The 20,307-nt window shown below is 36.7% G+C and overlaps 1 protein-coding gene across 1 annotated transcript in view; it reads right to left on the reverse strand.

Annotated features, from left to right (window-relative positions):
* Window positions 1-4,527: 4,527 nt before the first annotated feature.
* The window catches only part of LOC144440767 (aromatic-L-amino-acid decarboxylase-like), a 52,166-nt gene continuing 36,386 nt past the window's right edge, over window positions 4,528-20,307 (reverse strand). The window contains exons 10-13 of the mRNA XM_078130146.1: window positions 16,426-16,584; window positions 16,086-16,184; window positions 9,085-9,186; window positions 4,528-4,758 (exon numbers count right to left, since the gene is read on the reverse strand). Of these exons, the coding sequence (XP_077986272.1) occupies window positions 4,528-4,758; window positions 9,085-9,186; window positions 16,086-16,184; window positions 16,426-16,584 (591 nt within the window). The remainder of the gene's footprint in view (window positions 4,759-9,084; window positions 9,187-16,085; window positions 16,185-16,425; window positions 16,585-20,307) is intronic.

The raw sequence follows: 20,307 nt of genomic DNA on the forward strand, positions 1-20,307 counted from the left end.
TAGACTTGGGGTTTAAGTTTTTTGACCAAAAATCAAATTTTTAAAACCAAAACGCACATCTCTGATGCAGTCATTTCCATGGCTATACTACTACTGAACCTCAGTTCACTTGTGCTGAAAAACAAAACGACAATAAATGAATGAAGTAGTGGTAAATAAATAGAGGCATATTCACCATGGTAGCATGGTTAAACTGATTTAGTAAGACAATTTATCGAAAGTGGCAAGGCTGTCAGACAGTATAATTGCATTACTGAGAAACTGATACATGTAGATGATAAATTCTTATGAAATATATCCCAGTCACTGACATACACAAACAAGGAAAAAATCCGATGAACACATGCAAATGCTTTTAGTGCTATTTATTACATCATATTACATCATACATTTACTTAACTTAGCTAAGTATATACAGATATCAGAGGTATCCATACACTATGCATACTCCATATTACAGATATCAAGTGTCAATATACTATGCACACTTCATATTACAAATATCTGAGGTGTCCACACACTATGCATACTTCATATTACAGATATCGGGTGTCCATACATTATGTACACTTCATATTACAGATATTAGGTGTCCATACACTAGCTACACTTCATATTACAGATATCTGAGGTGTCCACACACTATGCATACTTCATATTACAGATATCGGGTGTCCATACACTAGCTACACTTCATATTACAGATATCTGAGGTGTCCACACACTATGCATACTTCATATTACAGATATCAGAGGTGTCTATGCACTGGTAATGCATACTTCATATTACATATATCAGAAGAGTCCATACACTATGCATACTTCATATTACATATATCAGAAGAGTCCATGATGATATACATGATCATTTGGCTGTTGCTATGGACGTGGTCATGTTGCTAGATATATTTGCATACAGTTTTTAATGTTTTTGTTCACCTGTACGTGTATGAAGAATGCCTTATATTATCTTTGCAATATACGTGATTATTTAGTTGTTGCTATGGAAGTGGTCATGTTGCTAGGCAAATTTACATACATTTTTTGAATATTTATTCAATTGCCTATTGATCCTCGTTGCTATCTTCGCAATATATGTGATTATTTGGCTGTTGCTATGGGCGTGGTCTTGTCGCTAGGCACATTTGCATACATTTTTTTGAATGTTTATTCATTTGTCTTTCAATTCCTGTTGTTACCTTCACAATATACGTGATCATTTGGCTTTTGCTATGGGCGTGGTTTTGTTGCTAGGCAAATTTACATACATTTTTAAAAATGTTTATTCAATTGTCTATTAATCCCTGTTGTTATCTTTGTGAAAAACACGACCGTTTGGCTGTTACTATGGGCGTGGTCATGGTTGCTAGGGATATTTGCATACATCTTTTAAATGTTTACTCACTTGCCTACCAGAAGATTTGTTATTTAACCAAAATATACTGCCATTTGTTTGTTGCTAAGGGCGTGGTCATGGTTGCTAGGGCCAATTTTGTCAAAATGTTTTGAAGAAAATCTGCAGATTAACACTTTCAGAAACATCTCACCAAGTTTCAGACTCATTCATTGGCTTTTTGAGATGCAAGTTTTTGACCAAAAATGAACATTTTTACACCTAATTTGCATATCACTCATGGAATCATTGCATGTTTAATATTTCTTTGTCCATACATCCCTAAATGCATTCCCATTAAATTTCAGCCCAATCTGCTCAGTGGTTTTGGAATTATAGATTTTTTACCAAAAAGACACACACGCATCCACACAGTTTGACAGACAGACAATGGCGATCCCTATAGCACTACTGAACCTCGGTTCAGTAGTGCTAAAAATAAAAAATAGTGCCAATGGCGCTGTAGCTCAACTGTACAGTTTTTAAAATTGTTTATCCATATGCTAGTCCATACTAACAATAGGTGTTCATTTGCTGAATGACTATGCAGTTGCCTATCCAACCATGTTGCTGTCTTTGCAATATACATTTGGCTGTTGCTATGGGCGTGGTCATGTTGCTAGATATATTTGCATACATGTTTGAATGTTTTTGTTCACTTGTGTATGAATTCCTGAGAGCAGAGCAGTTTTGGAATTATAGGTTTTTGGCCAGAAAGACACATTTTTAACCCTAATTTGCATATTACTGAGGCAATCATCATGTCATGAACAAATTTTAATTTACTCGCCCCTAAAAATGCTCCCACCAAATTTCAGGCCAATCTGCCACAGTAGTTTTGGAGTTTAAGTTTTTTGACCAAAAATAGCATTTTTAACCAAAAACCCACATCTCTTATGCAATCATTTTCATTTGAACAATTTCCTAACTAGAAACCAGAAGTAACATGACCACTAAATGTCAAAGCAATCGGTCCAGCAGTTTTTGACTTTAAGTTGTTCACACACACACACACACACACACACACACACACTTACTTTGCCATGCCTATTGCACCACTGAACCCTTTTGGTTCAGTTGTGTAGATAAAGATTTGTTCCTGATGTGATTATTCCGAGTCATATGCAAATTAGGTATTAAAATTGGTCCTTTTGGTCAAAAGTTTATAATTCCAAAATTGCTGAGCAGATGGGGCTGAGATTTGGGGTGTTTACATTAAGAAGTATTCATGATGTGTGATGGTCCCATCAGTGATATGCAAATTAGGGCTAAAAATGATGTGTCTTTTTTCAAAATACTATAACTCCAAGACTATTGAGCAGATTGGGCTGAGATTTGGTGGGACTGTTCTTAGGGCGTTTAGATTAAGAAGTGTTCATGACATGATGATTCCATCAGTGGTATGCAAATTAGGTCTAAAATATGTCTTTTTGGTCAAAAATCTATTATTCCAAAACTACAGGAATGAGATGGGGATGCCTATGATTATGCCATCAGTGATATGAAAATTAGGTCTAAAAATCTGAATTTTGATCAAAAACTTGAAACCTAAATGATGGGGCTAAAACTTGGTGGGGGTGTTTCTGTAGGTGTTCATAATTCTGCAGTTACTGTTCAAAACATTTTGACAAAACTGGCCCTAGCAGCCATGGCCACACTCTTAGCAACAGTGAAATGATGATGCATATTACAAAGATAACAGGGGTGAGTAGGTAAGTGAATAACGAATTTTAAAAATGCACTGCAAAGATATATTAGCAACAAGACCACACCCATAGTAACAGCCAAATGATGATTTATATTGCAAAGATGAAAACTTGGAATGATAGCCAAGTGAATAAACATTCCAAAAATGTATGCAAATATGCCTAGCAACAAGGCTACTCCCATAGCAACAGTCCAATGACGGTGTTTATCATATTATCATTTGCATATTGCTGAGCCACTATTTTTACGTTGGACAACCCACCAACTAGAACACCTCCACAAAATAATGTGTTTAGTAGTTTCATATTATTTCCCAAGAGTACATGTTTTGTTTCATATAACTACAAAGTTTTCATTGACAAAATGTTTATTTTCCACCTGACAAAGCCATTTCTATTTCAATGCTAAATCTCGTCATAGCCTGGACAAGGGTATATTGCAGACAAAACACTCTTACATATTGTATGATCTATACATATAATAGTAAGATGTTTGATGGCATCCTTGAATTGCTGTAATGTTGGAAGTTCTATCAAGGAATCAGGTCATCCTAGTCCTTTTGAAGAAAACTGCATCTATATGTGTTACTGCTTATACACGTACCCACCTCTTGTATAACGTTTGACAATGTTGGTTTCTAGATTTTCTAGTTCTTGATTGAAAATACTGTGGTAGTGGTATCATTCCATAATGGCAATTATGATTTTATACATGATGGCGAAGTGAGATTGTTTCCTTCTTAGATTTATATTGCTGTTGGTAGACCTGAACATCTTCTGTCATGGATGTCACACTGTCCTCTGTTATAGTTCCCTCAAATGAAATGATTTGATTAGCCCAGCAGTACAAATGATAGATAAAATTTAGAAGAGTATGTTATATGAACTGATAGCATGTGACGCTGTGCAAATTTAATGGATTTAACAGACAATTTCAGAACAAATTATTATTTTGCTACTATGTCACTGTTATTGTCAAGCAATACTGAAATTTTATGGACACGTGTTGATGGATATTTTCAATCTAATGTAAATCTCATTTGTGAACAGTTTGAGTGAAGGTTGAAACATTTGCAGACACCATGCTTGTCTGATATGTAGATTCCATTTTTTTTATATTTACAAACAAAATGAAATATTACAGTTTATTGTTCTGTCAGAAAATGAACAAAATGAAATATTATGAAAACCCATTTTACTTAGGAAGTTTCATAAAAAGGAGATGGGGGTCTTGACAACTGAATATTGCTTATCGCGTGTACTCTAAGCTTTTGAATGCACCACACAATGTCATGCATTGTTTTACAACTTCTCTATAATGTATTTTCATATAATTGTACTACACATAATTTAACAATAGCCAGTTCCACATATATCTCTATAGACATGTAGCTTTAAGAACTTCAAGTCATTAAGCAAGGGTCATCTTCAGTTGATGTGATTTTCTGGGCCATTCTCAACACAACTGTTCTCCACCAGTAGTTCAGTTGCCAGACCTTGTATAACATCCCATGCATAGTTGACATGCTGTGATCTAGTACTAGCAGCACACACTGCAAATCTCAAAATATATCTATCACGTAGTTTAGATGGTGTAATGTTAATTCTAGCATCTTCATTTGTCTTCTTTAGTAGCTTTTCGTTTATTTTATTAGATCCCTGAAAATAAATAAAGATATGGGTACAAAATCTTATCAAGCTGGTATTATAAAAAAGAAACAAATAAAATACAAAAAAAATCAAGAAATAAATACACAACAATGAGCAAAGACAATACAATACAAAACAACTGGGATCATGCACTGGCATTGTAGTACAACTGTCACCATACACTGGCATTGTAGTACAAACAGCTGGTGCCACCATGCACTGGCATTGTAGTACAAACAGCTGGTGCCACCATGCACTGGCACCACCATGCACTGGCATTGTAGTACAAACAACTGGCACCACCATGCACTGGCATTGTAGTACAAACAGCTGGTGCCACCATGCACTGGCACCACCATGCACTGGCATTGTAGTACAAACAACTGGCACTACCATGCACTGGCATTGTAGTACAAACAGCTGGTGCCACCATGCACTGGCATTGTAGTACAAACAACTGGCACCACCATGCACTGGTATTGTAGTACAAACAACTGGCACCACAATGCACTGGCATTGTAGTACAACTGTCACCATACACTGGCATTGTAGTACAAACAGCTGGTGCCACCATGCACTGGCATTGTAGTACAAACAACTGGCACCACCATGCACTGGCATTGTAGTACAAACAACTGGCACCACCATGCACTGGTATTGTAGTACAAACAGCTGGTGCCACCATGCACTGGCATTGTAGTACAAACAACTGGCACCACCATGCACTGGCATTGTAGTACAAACAACTGGCACCACCATGCACTGGTATTGTAGTACAAACAGCTGGCACCACCATGCACTGGCATTGTAGTACAAACAGCTGGTGCCACCATGCACTGGCATTGTAGTACAAACAACTGGCACCACCATGCACTGGCATTGTAGTACAAACAACTGGCATTGTAGTACAAACAACTGGCACCACCATGCACTGGCATTGTAGTACAAACAACTGGCATTGTAGTACAAACAACTGGCACCACCATGCACTGGTATTGTAGTACAACTGTCACCATACACTGGCATTGTAGTACAAACAACTGGCACCACCATGCACTGGCATTGTAGTACAACTGTCACCATACACTGGCATTGTAGTACAAACAACTGGCACCACCATGCACTGGCACCACCATGCACTGGCATTGTAGTACAAACAACTGGCACCACCATGCACTGGCATTGTAGTACAAACAACTGGCATTGTAGTACAAACAACTGGCACCACCATGCACTGGCACCACCATGCACTGGCATTGTAGTACAAACAACTGGCACCACCATGCACTGGCACCACCATGCACTGGCATTGTAGTACAAACAACTGGCACCACCATGCACTGGCACCACCATGCACTGGCATTGTAGTACAAACAACTGGCATTGTAGTACAAACAACTGGCACCACCATGCACTGGCACCACCATGCACTGGCATTGTAGTACAAACAACTGGCACCACCATGCACTGGCATTGTAGTACAAACAACTGGCATTGTAGTACAAACAACTGGCACCACCATGCACTGGCACCACCATGCACTGGCATTGTAGTACAAACAACTGGCACCACCATGCACTGGCACCACCATGCACTGGCATTGTAGTACAAACAACTGGCACCACCATGCACTGGCATTGTAGTACAAACAACTGGCACCACCATGCACTGGCACCACCATGCACTGGCATTGTAGTACAAACAACTGGCACCACCATGCACTGGCATTGTAGTACAAACAACTGGCACCACCATGCACTGGTATTGTAGTACAACTGAATTGACAGGTACTTTGAATTCACATAATTTCTAAATAAAACCTTTTCAAAGCGTAAGCTTCCAGTCTGTAACAAAAATAGCATCAATGGTATTGTAGAACTGATATTGAAATCCAAGCTGTTATTATATAAAGATGTTCTTTGTAGTATGTAGACCAACAATTCTTTATCTAGATCACCCCCAGACATACCCCCACTTCATCTAGATCACCCCAGACATACCCCCACTAACAATTCTTCATCTAGATCACCCAGACATACCCCCACTAACAATTCTTCATCTAGATCACCCCAAACATATCCCCACCAACAATTCTTCATCTAGATCACCCAAGACATACCCCCACTAACAATTCTTCATCTAGATCACCCCAAACATATCCCCACTAACAATTCTTCATCTAGATCACCCCAAACATATCCCCACTAACAATTCTTCATCTAGATCACCCCAAACATATCCCCACTAACGATACTTCATCTAGATCACCCCAAACATATCCCCACTAACAATTCTTCATCTAGATCACCCCAAACATATCCCCACTAACAATTCTTCATCTAGATCACCCCAAATATATTCCCACCAAATATCAGCCTAAAGTATACAAAGATATCTGTTCAAGCATGTCTGAGTTATGGCTTTGGACAGGGAAAATTCGCAAACAAAATGGCTGCTAGGCGGCCATATCGGATTGTATCATAAAACAAATTGATGTGCATATGTATGCCATAGTATGTTGCTCCTGTACCAAGTTTGAAAAAAATTGGTCCAGGCATCTCCAAGAAACAGCTACGGATGGACGGACGGACGGAACCCAATCCATAAGTTCCCGTCTGGACTTCATCCGGCGAGGACTAATTAGCAATTGACTGGATACCATCATACCTTTGCTTGGTCAATATCTTTAGCAAGTTTAATCAAATTTGTAGTCTTTCTTGGAATAGGCCCTAATTACCAAAGTTCGTTAATTATGCAAATGAGCAATTAATTGACACCTAAATTTCATTAAGAACTATCAATGTATCATATCTCTCTATGATCAATATCTGTGGCAAGTTTCAACAACTTTGGCGCAGTCTTTCTTGGTATAGGCCCTCATTGCCAAAATTTTGTTAATTATGCAAATGAGGAATTAACTGACAACACTTAATTTCATTAAAAACTATCATATCTCTGTATGATCAATATCTGTGGCAAGTTTTGTCAAATTTGGCATAGTCTTTTTTGGTATACGCCCTAACTGCCAAAGTTCATTAATTATGCTCATGAGCAATTATTTAACAGCACTTAATTTCATTAAGAATAAGTCATTGAGAATGACATAGTCCCCGCTATTATTGTTTTTTTAAGGAATTATCACTACTCTGATCACGCAACAACACTTGTGAACCTAAATCAAACAGACTTAGATATGTTGTGTGTGCTTGTTGGACATGGAACATACCTACAAAAATAAAGGATGGGGCGGGTATGGGGGATCATATTACGATGAAAATGGATATGCACATGTATGTCATAGAACACTGTCCTAATACCAACTTTGAATGAGATCTGTTCAAGCATGTCTGAGTTATGGCTTTGGACATGGAAAATTCGCAAACAAAATGGCTGCCAGGCAGCCATATTGGATCGTATCATGATGAAAATGGATATGCACATGTATGTCATAGAACACTGTCCTAGTGCCAACTTTGAATGAGATCTGTTCAAGCATGTCTGAGTTATGGCTTTGGACATGGAAAATTCACAAACAAAATGGCTGCTAGGCGGCCATATTGGATCGTATCATGAAACAAATTGACGTGCATATGTATGCCATTGTATGTTGCCCCTGTACCAAGTTTGAAAAAAATCGGTCCAGGCATCTCCAAGAAACGGCTGCGGACGGACAGACAGATGCATGGATGCACGGACGCACGGACGCACAGACACACGGACGCATGGACAGACGGAACCCAATCCATAAGTCCCCGTCCCGGACTTCGTCCAGCGGGGACTAACTATCATAACTCTGTATGATCAATATTTGTGGCAAGTTTCATCAAATTTGATTTACAAACATTCATTAATTATGCAAATTAGCTCTTAATTAACTTGACAAAAGTTAACGACTTTTAATGCTTTTATATCTTTATATGATCCATAGATGTAGGAAGTTTTGTTGAATTTGGTGCAGCCGTTCTGCATATATAGCCTCTTCTATAAAATCATTAATTTTACAAATTTTCATTAATTACGCAAGCCACTCCCACCAAAAACTAAACAGCACTATGTTACAGCCTGACAATGCCACATAGTAAATTGCAGAACATTTGCTTCAGTACTTTTTGAGATATCAGTGGCACAAAATTTCTGCACAGACAGACAGACAGAAAGACTGACAGACAGTCAGACATCACCACGACATCCATATGGGAGCTAATAAAAACTATACATGGCAAACTTGGTGATCTTTAAAGCTAATTTCCTCATATTTTAATTCACAATAGCCATGGTAGTATGATTTAGATAATAAATACTTTTTCTCCATGGAAACAAGACAAGAATCCTTACCTTGAGTCTAAAACAAACCAATCCCATGATGACTTCTGTCACAATCTCAAATCTTGGATCTTTCTTTACCAGGTCTTCAAATTCATGGGCTAATTTTACTTGCTGTAAGAGAAAATGTAATCTCTTGAATTACAACGTATAGAGAGAACTGTCCTTTTGGTATGTTGAGGACACTCTTATAGGGAGCAGAACAAGTGAATGACAGTTGTCATTGGGTAACTTCAGCCTAAGTGCTCTCACTGAGGAGCAAACATCAACTTTTGTATTGACACTTTTTATTTTATTTTTTATCTAGGCAAGTTGAAAGGGAAATTTAGTGCCACTGATTTAAGTTAAGTTGATTTTTCCTTGTGATAGTTTTTTTCCCCGCAAGTACTAAAGATTGCAAGTGCACATGTAGTACCTGATAATTATATCCAGTGATAGGTGCCTACACTTTTTCAAAACTTTATTTTTACTGCCTCTGTTTTTAGCACTTAACTGAACTAATGAATTTCAGTAGTGCTATAGGCATGGTGCAGTGTCTGTATGTTTGTTTGTCTGTCTTTGTGTGTGTATGTGTGTGTGTGTGTGTGTGTGTGTGTGTGTGTGTGTGTGTGTGTGTGTGTGTGTGTGTGTGTGTGTGTGTGTGTGTAAATGACTTAAAGTCTAAAACCGCTCAACCGATTGCCTTGGTATTTGGAGGGAACATTACCTTGGGTGTCTAGTTGGGAAATTGTTCATATGACAAGTCATCGTAGATGACATACTCCCTGCTGTTTGGATTGTAACACTTCTTGCCTATGATTGGTTATAGGTGCAATCACAAACTGACATGCATATGTACCTAATAGTACACTGCCCTTATACCAAGATTGACTGAAATTGATCTGCTCAGACATGTCTGCCAAATGGCTCCAGACATGATACCAGAGATGAACTGAAAATGTTCCCGTATGAGGGGAAAGTTTGTTAATGTACTTGCTGAGACTTTGAAATGTCTTTCTGTACTGTTGTACCTTTGTATAATCAATATCTGTAGCAAGTTCACTTGAATTCAGTACAGTCCTGGCTATATATCTCTTATTGCAAAAGTTCATCAAATATGCAAATTAGCAATTGAATCGATACAATCATATCTGCTCAGTCAATATCTTTAGCAAGTTTCATTCCGTTAATTATGCAAATGAGCAATTAATTGACAGCACTAAATGTCATTAAGAACTATCATATCTCTGTATGATCAATATCTGTGGCAAGTTTCATCAAATTTGGCATAGTCTTTCTTGGTATAGGCCTTTACTGTCAAAGTTCATTAATTATGCAAATGAGTAATGAATTGACAGCACATAAATTCTTTAAGAACTATCATATATCTGTATGATCAATATTTGTGGCAAGTTTCACCAAATTTGATAAATCCATTCTAGATGCATAACATGAGTTACAAACATTCATTAATTATGCAAATTAGCTTTTAATTAACTAGACACAAGTTAACGTCTTTTATATCTTTGTATGATCCATAGATGTAGGAAGTTTTTGTTGAATTTGGTGCAGCCATTATGCATAATATAGCCCCACATGTGAAATAATTAATTATGCAAATTATCATTAATTATGCAAGCCACTCTCACCAAAAACTAATCAGTGCTAAGTTACAGCCCGACAATGCCACATAGTAAATTGCAGAACATTTGCTTCAGTCCTTTTTTGAGATATCAGTGCATCAAAATTTCTGCACAGACACACACACACACACACAAACACACAGACAGACAGACAGACAGACAGACATCGCTACAACATTACCTCCCATACGAGAGCTAATAAAAATCTTAACAGAATGGCTGCCTAGCAGTCCTGTTGGATCATATCTTCAAGTGATTACGTACAGTCATCAGAGTACATTGAATTTTAATGGAAATGGTTCATGCATGTTGGTGTTAAATATGGTCCCAAACATGGAAAAATCATAACAAAATGTTCAAAGCCATTATGCACACATGCCTGAACAGATCTCATTCAAAGTTGGTATAAGGACAATGTCAAATATTTGTCCAGTGGCCATATTGGATCATATCGTGACACAAGTTGACATACATATTACATCATAGTACATTGTCTTTGTGTAAAGTTTTGATGGAAATTGTTCGTTTTCACCCAGTGGTCATATTGGATCGTATCATCACACAAGTTGATGTGCATATGAAGAATATGGTATAATATATATCCCTGTACCCAGTTTGAAGAGAATCAATTCAGACACATCAAAATAATGGCTCTGCATGGACATGAAAAAATGGTAAAAAAATGGCTGCCTGGCACCCATATCGAGACATAAATTGACATGCATATGTATGTCATAGTGTGTCGTCCTTGTACCATGGCACGTTTGATAGAATCTGAGTCCAGTCATGTCCTAGTAACTTGGTTCTGGACATGAAAAATACTGCCAATGGTGTTGTAGCACAACTGTACAGTTTTTAAAAATGTTTATCCATATGCTAGTACATGCTAACAATAGGTGTTCATTTGCTGACAAGCATAATAACCCAAACTGTTGTGATACCACTTTTATGCAAAAAAGGATACCCTTTCTGATACCATTTTAATTAGTCTAAGTACAATCGATAGGGCCGTAGCCTGACCAAATTGCCGGAGGGGGGGGGGGGGGGGGGAAGAACTTTGTCTTGGTGCAAACGTGCATTTAAAATTTAGAAAAATGCTAATTTACATAAAATTGCATGCAATTTACATAATATCTATTTTAGCATACGCAATTAAATATCATATGTAAGGTCAGAGAAAATAAAAAATGCTGGTCTACGGGTAACCTAACCCATCACATTGGGTAAGTAGGTCGATTTCATTTTTTCACAATGCTTGACAAGGATAAAACAAACCATATATAATGATAGCAAAATATTTCAGGTCGAGTTTCGATAGAACTTATTCAGTCATCTTGATACTATCTCATGCAATTTGTCTGCAAACAAATGTTGTAGTTCCTCTCACCCTCTCTTCTCAAAAAATGTTAAGCCCCGCCAATTGAATCTTGAGCATTATTTTAGCAACCCCTTCTGTCACCTACACTACAGTGGAGATATCAAATCATATGGTACAATGATGCATTGGAAGGAGACAACTGCAAAGGTGAAAAAAAATTGAAAATAAGACAGTGTAGGAGGCCATTTAGAGGCATAGAATATCAAACCATAGACATAATAAAATACCAGAATTGAAACAATTATGCTATGCATTACATATTATCTGGAAGTGTATTTTGTGGCAAAGCTGAAAGATATTATGCGGATGCGCACATGGTAAATGACTTCTCCTGAAGTTTAATTTGGTTCCAAAAAATCCTGAATAAAGAGCAAAACATTTCAAGACTTTCAGACTGGTGATGGCCAAATGGTCGTAAACTTTTGTTCAATTCTTTTTAGTGCACATTGGATATTTAATCTCAATTCATGCTTGTATGCAACATCAGAGCCAAGTAAACCACTGTATAAGATATTATATTTATTTGGAATAGACTCAATGTATATTGTTACATGTACTATTCAGAAAATATAAAGAAATGTCCTTAATTTTGAAAAAAAAATGCGAAGCCCGCATGAGGATATATTGCCCATCACCAGAAAAAAATATATGGGTAGGTTGAACAGCTTTTTCATTTTTTCTGGCCTAATGTCGTATCTTTCAAAGTAGTTGCCGAAAAGATGTCACATTCAAAGTAAAAAAAATGGATGGTGCTTTCTCAAATAAGTAACACAACAAAATAATCATTTTCTTTACCCAACTTCCAAAACTGTTATGGCCTCGTTTATGTTGGAACCCAAGGTGAACTCAGTGAATTCTCCTTGCCATTATCATTATAATGGAAACTGAAGTTTGGATTTTGATGTCGAAGGTACAGCTCTGTTTACTGAGGGCCATTCTTTCCATAGCAAATTGTCGCTTCTAAATGAATTGCGGAATAACGCTAGTGTCAGTGTGCAATGAGATAATTATATCAAACAACAATTTAACCAAAGACAACATCGAACACAATTATTGAAAGAAATATCTTCAAATAGTGGATCTTAAACTGCGTACCTAGTTTAATAGTTTTTCAGGGCCACCAAATATTCCAAAAAGAGATCTGCCGTTTTATCAGTATGAAATGTTTTAATATAAGGAACAAGATGTAAATGAGATCGAGCGCATCTTCGGAGTCACTGCATGCAGCATAGCAGGCGACCTGACGTTGAACGACTTTTTCCGTCTTTTTTTTTAGTTTCACTCGCTGACATTATAATTGCGACTTGCTATCTTCAAATGAAGGAGACTTTCAAGACTACTGTTACTCGCGGAAAATGCACAGTGCATGTGCGCACTTCTTTTGTACTTTCCCGCACAAAGAATTTTTAATTTGCTGCAAAAAGTTATAATTTTGAACTGGACACATTTTTATTCAAAGTTAAGCCAGCGTACAATAGCGATATAAGATACATATTAGCCAGGAGTCAGTGTACAGTCACTTTAGTGAACTATCCATTTAAATCGCGCATGCTAGGAATCGTCACGTAAATGACGATTTTAATAGCATCGCTATGTATTCAAAAAGTAGCTTTTTTGCTTTCTTTTTTCCAAAATCTCAGGGGGGCAGCTGCCCCCCCCCCCCACACAGGCTACGATACTGATCGAACTGTCCTTGTTCGCCGTAACCATCTCAGTCCACTAGCACTCAGTCTGTTGTCTTGTGTTGATGGTGGCACTACAAATCTGATAACCCCATCATCATCTATATGTTGATAATTATCATTATGGTCCGGTTCTTGGATTTTTGGATGTTTACACATTATACCATTGCTGGAGACACGCTCGAGCTCAGTCTGGTTATGGTTGCAGGAATATTGCATGCTGTACGTGACTAAAACCAAGGGTTTTCAGGGGGAGGTGGCCCTAGATCTGAAGTGGCATGAGCGACGAGAGAAGTTTTCAAGGAAGAAAAACAGGTTGAAACGCTTCCAGATTGCATAGTCTAATTTACAGACCCTTTCTGATACCAACACTTCATGAAAAGTATACCCTTTCTGATACCAACCAGCATAAAGAAACGACCCCTTTCGCGCGGACCCTCCCCGTATAGCCGCCTATGGGTGTTGCCCCCCCCGGGGTTGCCAGGCATATTTACATACATTTGTTGAATGTTTATTCAATTGTCAATTAATCCCTGTTGTTATCTCCGCAATATATGTGATCATTTGGTTGTTGCTATGGGCATGGTCTTGTTGCTAGGCACATTTGCATACACTTTTTGAATGAATATTCATTTGTCTTTCTATTACTGTTATCTTTGCAATATATGTGATAATTTGGCTGTTGCTATGGGCGTGGTCTTGTTGCTAGGCATATTTGTATACATTTTTGTATTAAATAAAGGTATTAAATGGCGATGTCTGTCTGTGTGTGTGTCTGTATGTTAGTCCGTCAGTGTGTGTGTCTGTCTGTGTCATCATTTTCTTAAATACGGCTGGCTGAATTATAATGAAATGATATGTTGTCACATCATTATAAATTATATAATGGTACTATATGATTCACAATTATAATTGCCGCTAGAGGGCACCCTCACTTTAAACCTTGCCTTAACGTACTCGAGTTTGCATAAGGATAATATCTTAAGAATGCATGCTTATCATTTAGTACATACGTTAACCATAACAAAGCTGAAATGTCCTATCAAATTTGTTGATATAGTGTAGTTTTAATGAAAAATTTGCATAATTAATGATTTTAGTTAATTAGGTAGTATCTTAAATTTGCAAGCTTGAAATTTCATATAATATGGTACATATATCAAACATAACAATATGCACCTGGCCTATGATGCGGGTTTGTTGATACAACCTTTACCTTTAATGAGTTGCTGTGAATAATTAATGATATTCAGTAGTGATATCGTTCACTCTAAGCCTAAGAAAGCGCACTTGTACAAAAAAAGCCTGTTAGCATACTTTTATTTTAGTTTTAATGAGTAATTTGCATAATCAGTGATGCCCTTACAGTTTAAATCTGGTTGAATGTTAATTTACTCACTTGCCTACCAGATGATGTAGTTATTTGGCCAAAATATACTGCCATTTGGTTGTTGCTAAGGGCGTGGTCATGGTTCCTAGGGCAATTGTGTCTAAATGTTTTGAAGGAAATCAGCAGAATAACGCTTCTAGAAACTTCTCACCAAGTTTCAGTTTCATTGCATCACCAAGTATTTTTTGAGATAAAGTTTTTGACCAAAATCCATATTTTTACACCTAATTTGCATATTACTGATGAGATCATTATATGCTTAATATTTCATCATCTATACACCCGGCCCACCCCTCCAGATGTATTCCCATTAAATTTCAGCCCAATCTGCTCTGTAGTTTTGGAATTAAAGATTTTTGACCAAAAAGACACATTTTAGCCATAATTTGATTATTACTGATGCAATCATCATGTGAACAATTATTAATTTTGCTTTGAACAATTTCCCAACTAGACACCAAAAGTAATCTCCCCACTAAATACCAAGGCAATAGATCTGGTACTTTGTTGAGTTCAAGTTGTCCACAGACAGACAGACAGACAGACAGACAGACATCACATCATGCCTATAGCACCTCTGAATCTTATCAGTTCAGTAGTGCTAAAAATAGTATGAAGCTGTGAGTGTAAACAGAATTGAAAAGTAGTGCAAATGGCACAGCAAAGTAGACTCCAAAATGGTAACTTTATTCCTAATAAGTGTTAGACCAGTTTAGTTGTAATAAGACCTTTTGCCAAAGATTTCAGTATGAATAACATATCATAATCTTAAGAAACAACAGAAAATAATGTACATCATAGTTAAGGGTTAATGGCCATTATCTTTTTGAGCGGACTCAATCAGCACTATACATTTTGCTTACTTGCTGTTCACTTGTTAATGGCAGTAAGTGTTTATATCATTTACGTGTGCACAGTATTCGACTGCATGATTTGCTTACCCTTCTAATGTTTTCTTGAAGTTGTTCCACTCCCAACAACCGAAACACAAACCATAATTTGAGTGATCGGAATCTTCGACCAAGTGGTATCTGCCAATGCTATAAAGACATTGTGATTATTCATGTTGCTGAGTATCATTTTAAAATCATTGTTTGTTACATACACAATACATGTGATGTATGATAGAATTTAGTAGCTTCATTTTAAGAACCACAATCTACTTTTTAAACTTACACATGTCTGAGAAGGTAATCAGCACATGGGTTGCAACAATCACTTTTGTCCATATGTGCAATAGTTTTTTTTTCCAAAGCGTGGATAATTTGGAAAAAAACTTACTCTAAAATCGGTGACCTTGTCTTGGTTTTCATGCTTGAGATATAATGGATCAACATTGAAGGCATCTATTATGTCAGTACGGTCTTTTATCCATAGCGCAGAACAATCAAAGTTTACCATTAACCATTTATGGGGATTAAAGTTGAAAGACTGCACTCCCTGCCAAAAAAAAAATAGTGGCAATGGTATTGAAGCACATTAACGTACCGCATATTGCAATGCAATAATTGTGGAGGGTAGCTTTGATAGATTGGACATTGTTAATTGAAGAGGTTATTTGTACACAGGACTATTCATATTTATTGTTTTGTGGCAGCACACCTCGGGACATTTGCACCAAAATTCAGCCACAACTGCTTTGTGGTTTTCAAGTTTAATTTAGTTTTGACAAAAAAATCAGTGTAGTCCTTGCATATATGTGGTCACCTTGGATTGAACAATTCTCAATTTAGACACCCTGAGAAACATACCAAATTTAAGGCTGATATGTGATCAAGATTTATGCTTTGATCTATCTGTGTTGTAATGTAGACTAACAGTCACTAAGAGGTAAACCATTTGAGGGGGGAGGGGGAAGAATTGGACCCAACAACAATTTTTCTCCAGAGCAAGCTAGGAAGCAATTTTTCAAAAATGTAAGCTTTAAATTTGATCATTGTACTTGTATTGCAGTTTGTTGAGTCACATTATGAAAAATAATGCCAATGGCATTGTGACACAACTGTACAGTTTCTACAATTGTTTACCCACATGCTGATTCATGCTTAGGTATAGGTGTTCAATTGCTGAATGATTATCCAGTTGCCTATCCAACCCTGTTGTTATCTTTGCAATATATGCAATAATTTGGCTGTTGCAATGAGTGTAGTCATATTGCTAGACATATCTGCATACATTTTTTGAATGTTTGTTCACTTGTCTATGAATCCCTGATGTTATCTTTCTGATATACGTGATGACTTTGTTGTTGCTATTGTCATGGTTGCTAGGTATATTTTCGTACATTTTTTCAATGTTTATTCATTTGTCTACTAATCCCTGTTGTTATCTTTGCAATATATGTGATCGTTTGGTTGTTGCTATGGGCGTGGTCATGTTGCTAGGCACATTTACACACATTTTTTGAATGTTTATTTATTTGTCTATTAATCTGTTATTTTTGCAATATATGTGATCATTTGGCTGTTGCTATGGGCGTGGTCTTGTTACATACATTTTTGAATGTTTATTCACTTGTCTAAGAATCCCCTTTTATCTTTTGAAATACACCAGTGTTTGGCTGTTGCTATGGGCGGGGTCACCATCATGGTTGCATATTTGCATACATTTTTGGAATGTTAATTTACACACTTGCCTAATGTAATTATTTAACCAAAATATACTGCCATTTGGTTGTTGCTAATGGCATGGTCATGGTTGCTAGGGCCAATTGTGTCTAAATGTTTTTAAGAAAATCTGTAGAATAACACATCTAGAAACTTCTCACCAAGTTTCAGTCTCATTGCATGACCAAGTACGTTTTGAGATTAAAAAATGTGAGAAAAATCCCCATTTTTACACCTAATTTACATCTCACTGATGAGATCATTATATGCTTAATATTTCTTCATCTATACACCCCCCATTAAATTTCGGCCCAATGTGCTCTGTAGTTTTGGAATTAAAAGATTTTTGACCAAAAAGACACATTTTTAGCCCTAATAAACATATAACTGATGGAATCGTAATGTCATGAACAAATCTTAATTTACAAACCCCTAAGAATGTTCCCTCCAAATTTCAGGCAAATCTGCCCAGTAGTTTTTGAGGTTTTTTTACCTAAATCACATACCTGTTGTGCAATCATTTTGCTTTTAACAATTTCCCAACTAGACACCAAAAGTAATCCCCCCACCAATACCAAGGCAATTGGTCTGGGCTTTTTGAGTTTAAGTCGTCCACACACACACAAACAAACAAACAAACAAACAAACAAACAAACACACAGACAGACAGACAGACAGACAGACAGACAGACACCACACCATATAGCACTACTGAACATTATCAGTTTAGTTGTGCTAAAAAACAAAATTGATCATGATATTGATATCCTTACTTTGATGGAAGTGAAACAAACAAACAAACAATACCATCATAAACAAAATAAAAAAAGTTTGTAACTATAAACATGCAAACAACACAACAATCCATTCACACAAATTTTATGTACTTTATTTGGGTAAGAATCAAGTGATTGATGAAGGAATTCAAAAGAATTCTAAAACATGTGTCAAAGGGGACATAAACAAATAATTGCCGACTGCATAATTGCCCATATCATGCAAAGTTTGATTCCTTGAAACACATAATTGCCAACTGCATAATTGCCCATATCATGCAAAGTTTGATTCCTTGAAACACATAATTGCCAACTGCATAATTGCCCATATCATGCAAAGTTTGATTCCTTAAAACACATAATTGCCAACTGCATAATTGCCCATATCATGCAAAGTTTGATTCCTTAAATAAGAACATTTTCTGCAACAGAAACAATGATACATTATAAACCAAACTAAGGGCTATACAATATATATATATATATATATATATATATATATATTGAGTTACAACCAAGAAAGAGTTCCAGTACTACCAAAACTATATATATATATATATATATATATATATATATATATATATATATATATATATATATATATATATATATATATATATATATATAATATTGATGTGTGGACCCTGTTCCATCCATTAACCTATTCATCCTTATAGTTTAATCTTTGCAATATACACTACCATTTGACTGTGGCTATGGTCTAATGGCTCAAACTAATAATTTTGCAAATGTCACATTAATACTCAAATACCTACCAAAGTTTTACGGCAGTCTGGGACAGATTTGTAACAAGTGTCATTAGAATTAAGTAGTAGTTTTTAAATTATTTTACTGTGAATAACGAACATGGAACATACCTTGCAAAACACAGAATGTTAAAACACAGAATGCAGACTTGAACATTACATTACATTACATTACATTACATTACATTACATTACATTACATTGAGCATAGAACATACATTGGACATCAAGAACATCGAACATGGTAGCCTGTCCCAATTTCATGAGTTTATGTATGTTTGGAAATTCTCATGATGGGGTCAAGCTTCTCCCATCTTATGTCACCTGTTTTGCTGTTCCTATCTGTTTATCTTCGATATTACGATGTTAAAGAAGAAGTCACACTCCAATGCGATGCAAGCGAAATGGGACTAGGGGCAACAATCCTACAAAATGGTCAACCAGTAGCTTTTGCATCCAGGACACTCACACCAACAGAAAGACGCTATGCACAAATCGAAAAAGAATGCCTCACTATCGTTTTTGGCTGTGAGAGATTTGATCGTTGTATATTTGGACGCCACACCATCATTATGTCGACTCTGACCATAAGCCACTCGAAATCATTTTCAAGAAACCATTGCTGTCGGCCCCGAAAAGGTTGCAACGAATGCTGCTCCGCCTACAAAAGTATAACCTAGAAGTACACTATAAGAAAGGCAAAGAAATGTACATCGCAGACTTCCTGTCACGTGCATCACTACCACTAAAGAAACCAACTAAAGAGATGCCAGCATATGAAATATTCAACATCACTGAAGAAGTCAAACTCAGCACAGAATTTGAGAGTATCAATGCAGCAGACTACATCAACATCTCAGAGCAAAGACTCTACCAGATCCAGCAACATACACAGCTAGATGAATGTCTGCAAGCTCTGAAGTTAACAATTCTAACTGGCTGGCCAGAGCACAAAGATGAAGTGCCGCTAATCATAAGAGAATACTGGCTGTACAGAGACGAACTCACCGTTCA

This window comes from Glandiceps talaboti, chromosome 10 (assembly GCF_964340395.1).
Source record: "Glandiceps talaboti chromosome 10, keGlaTala1.1, whole genome shotgun sequence".
Lineage (NCBI taxonomy): Eukaryota > Metazoa > Hemichordata > Enteropneusta > Spengelidae > Glandiceps > Glandiceps talaboti.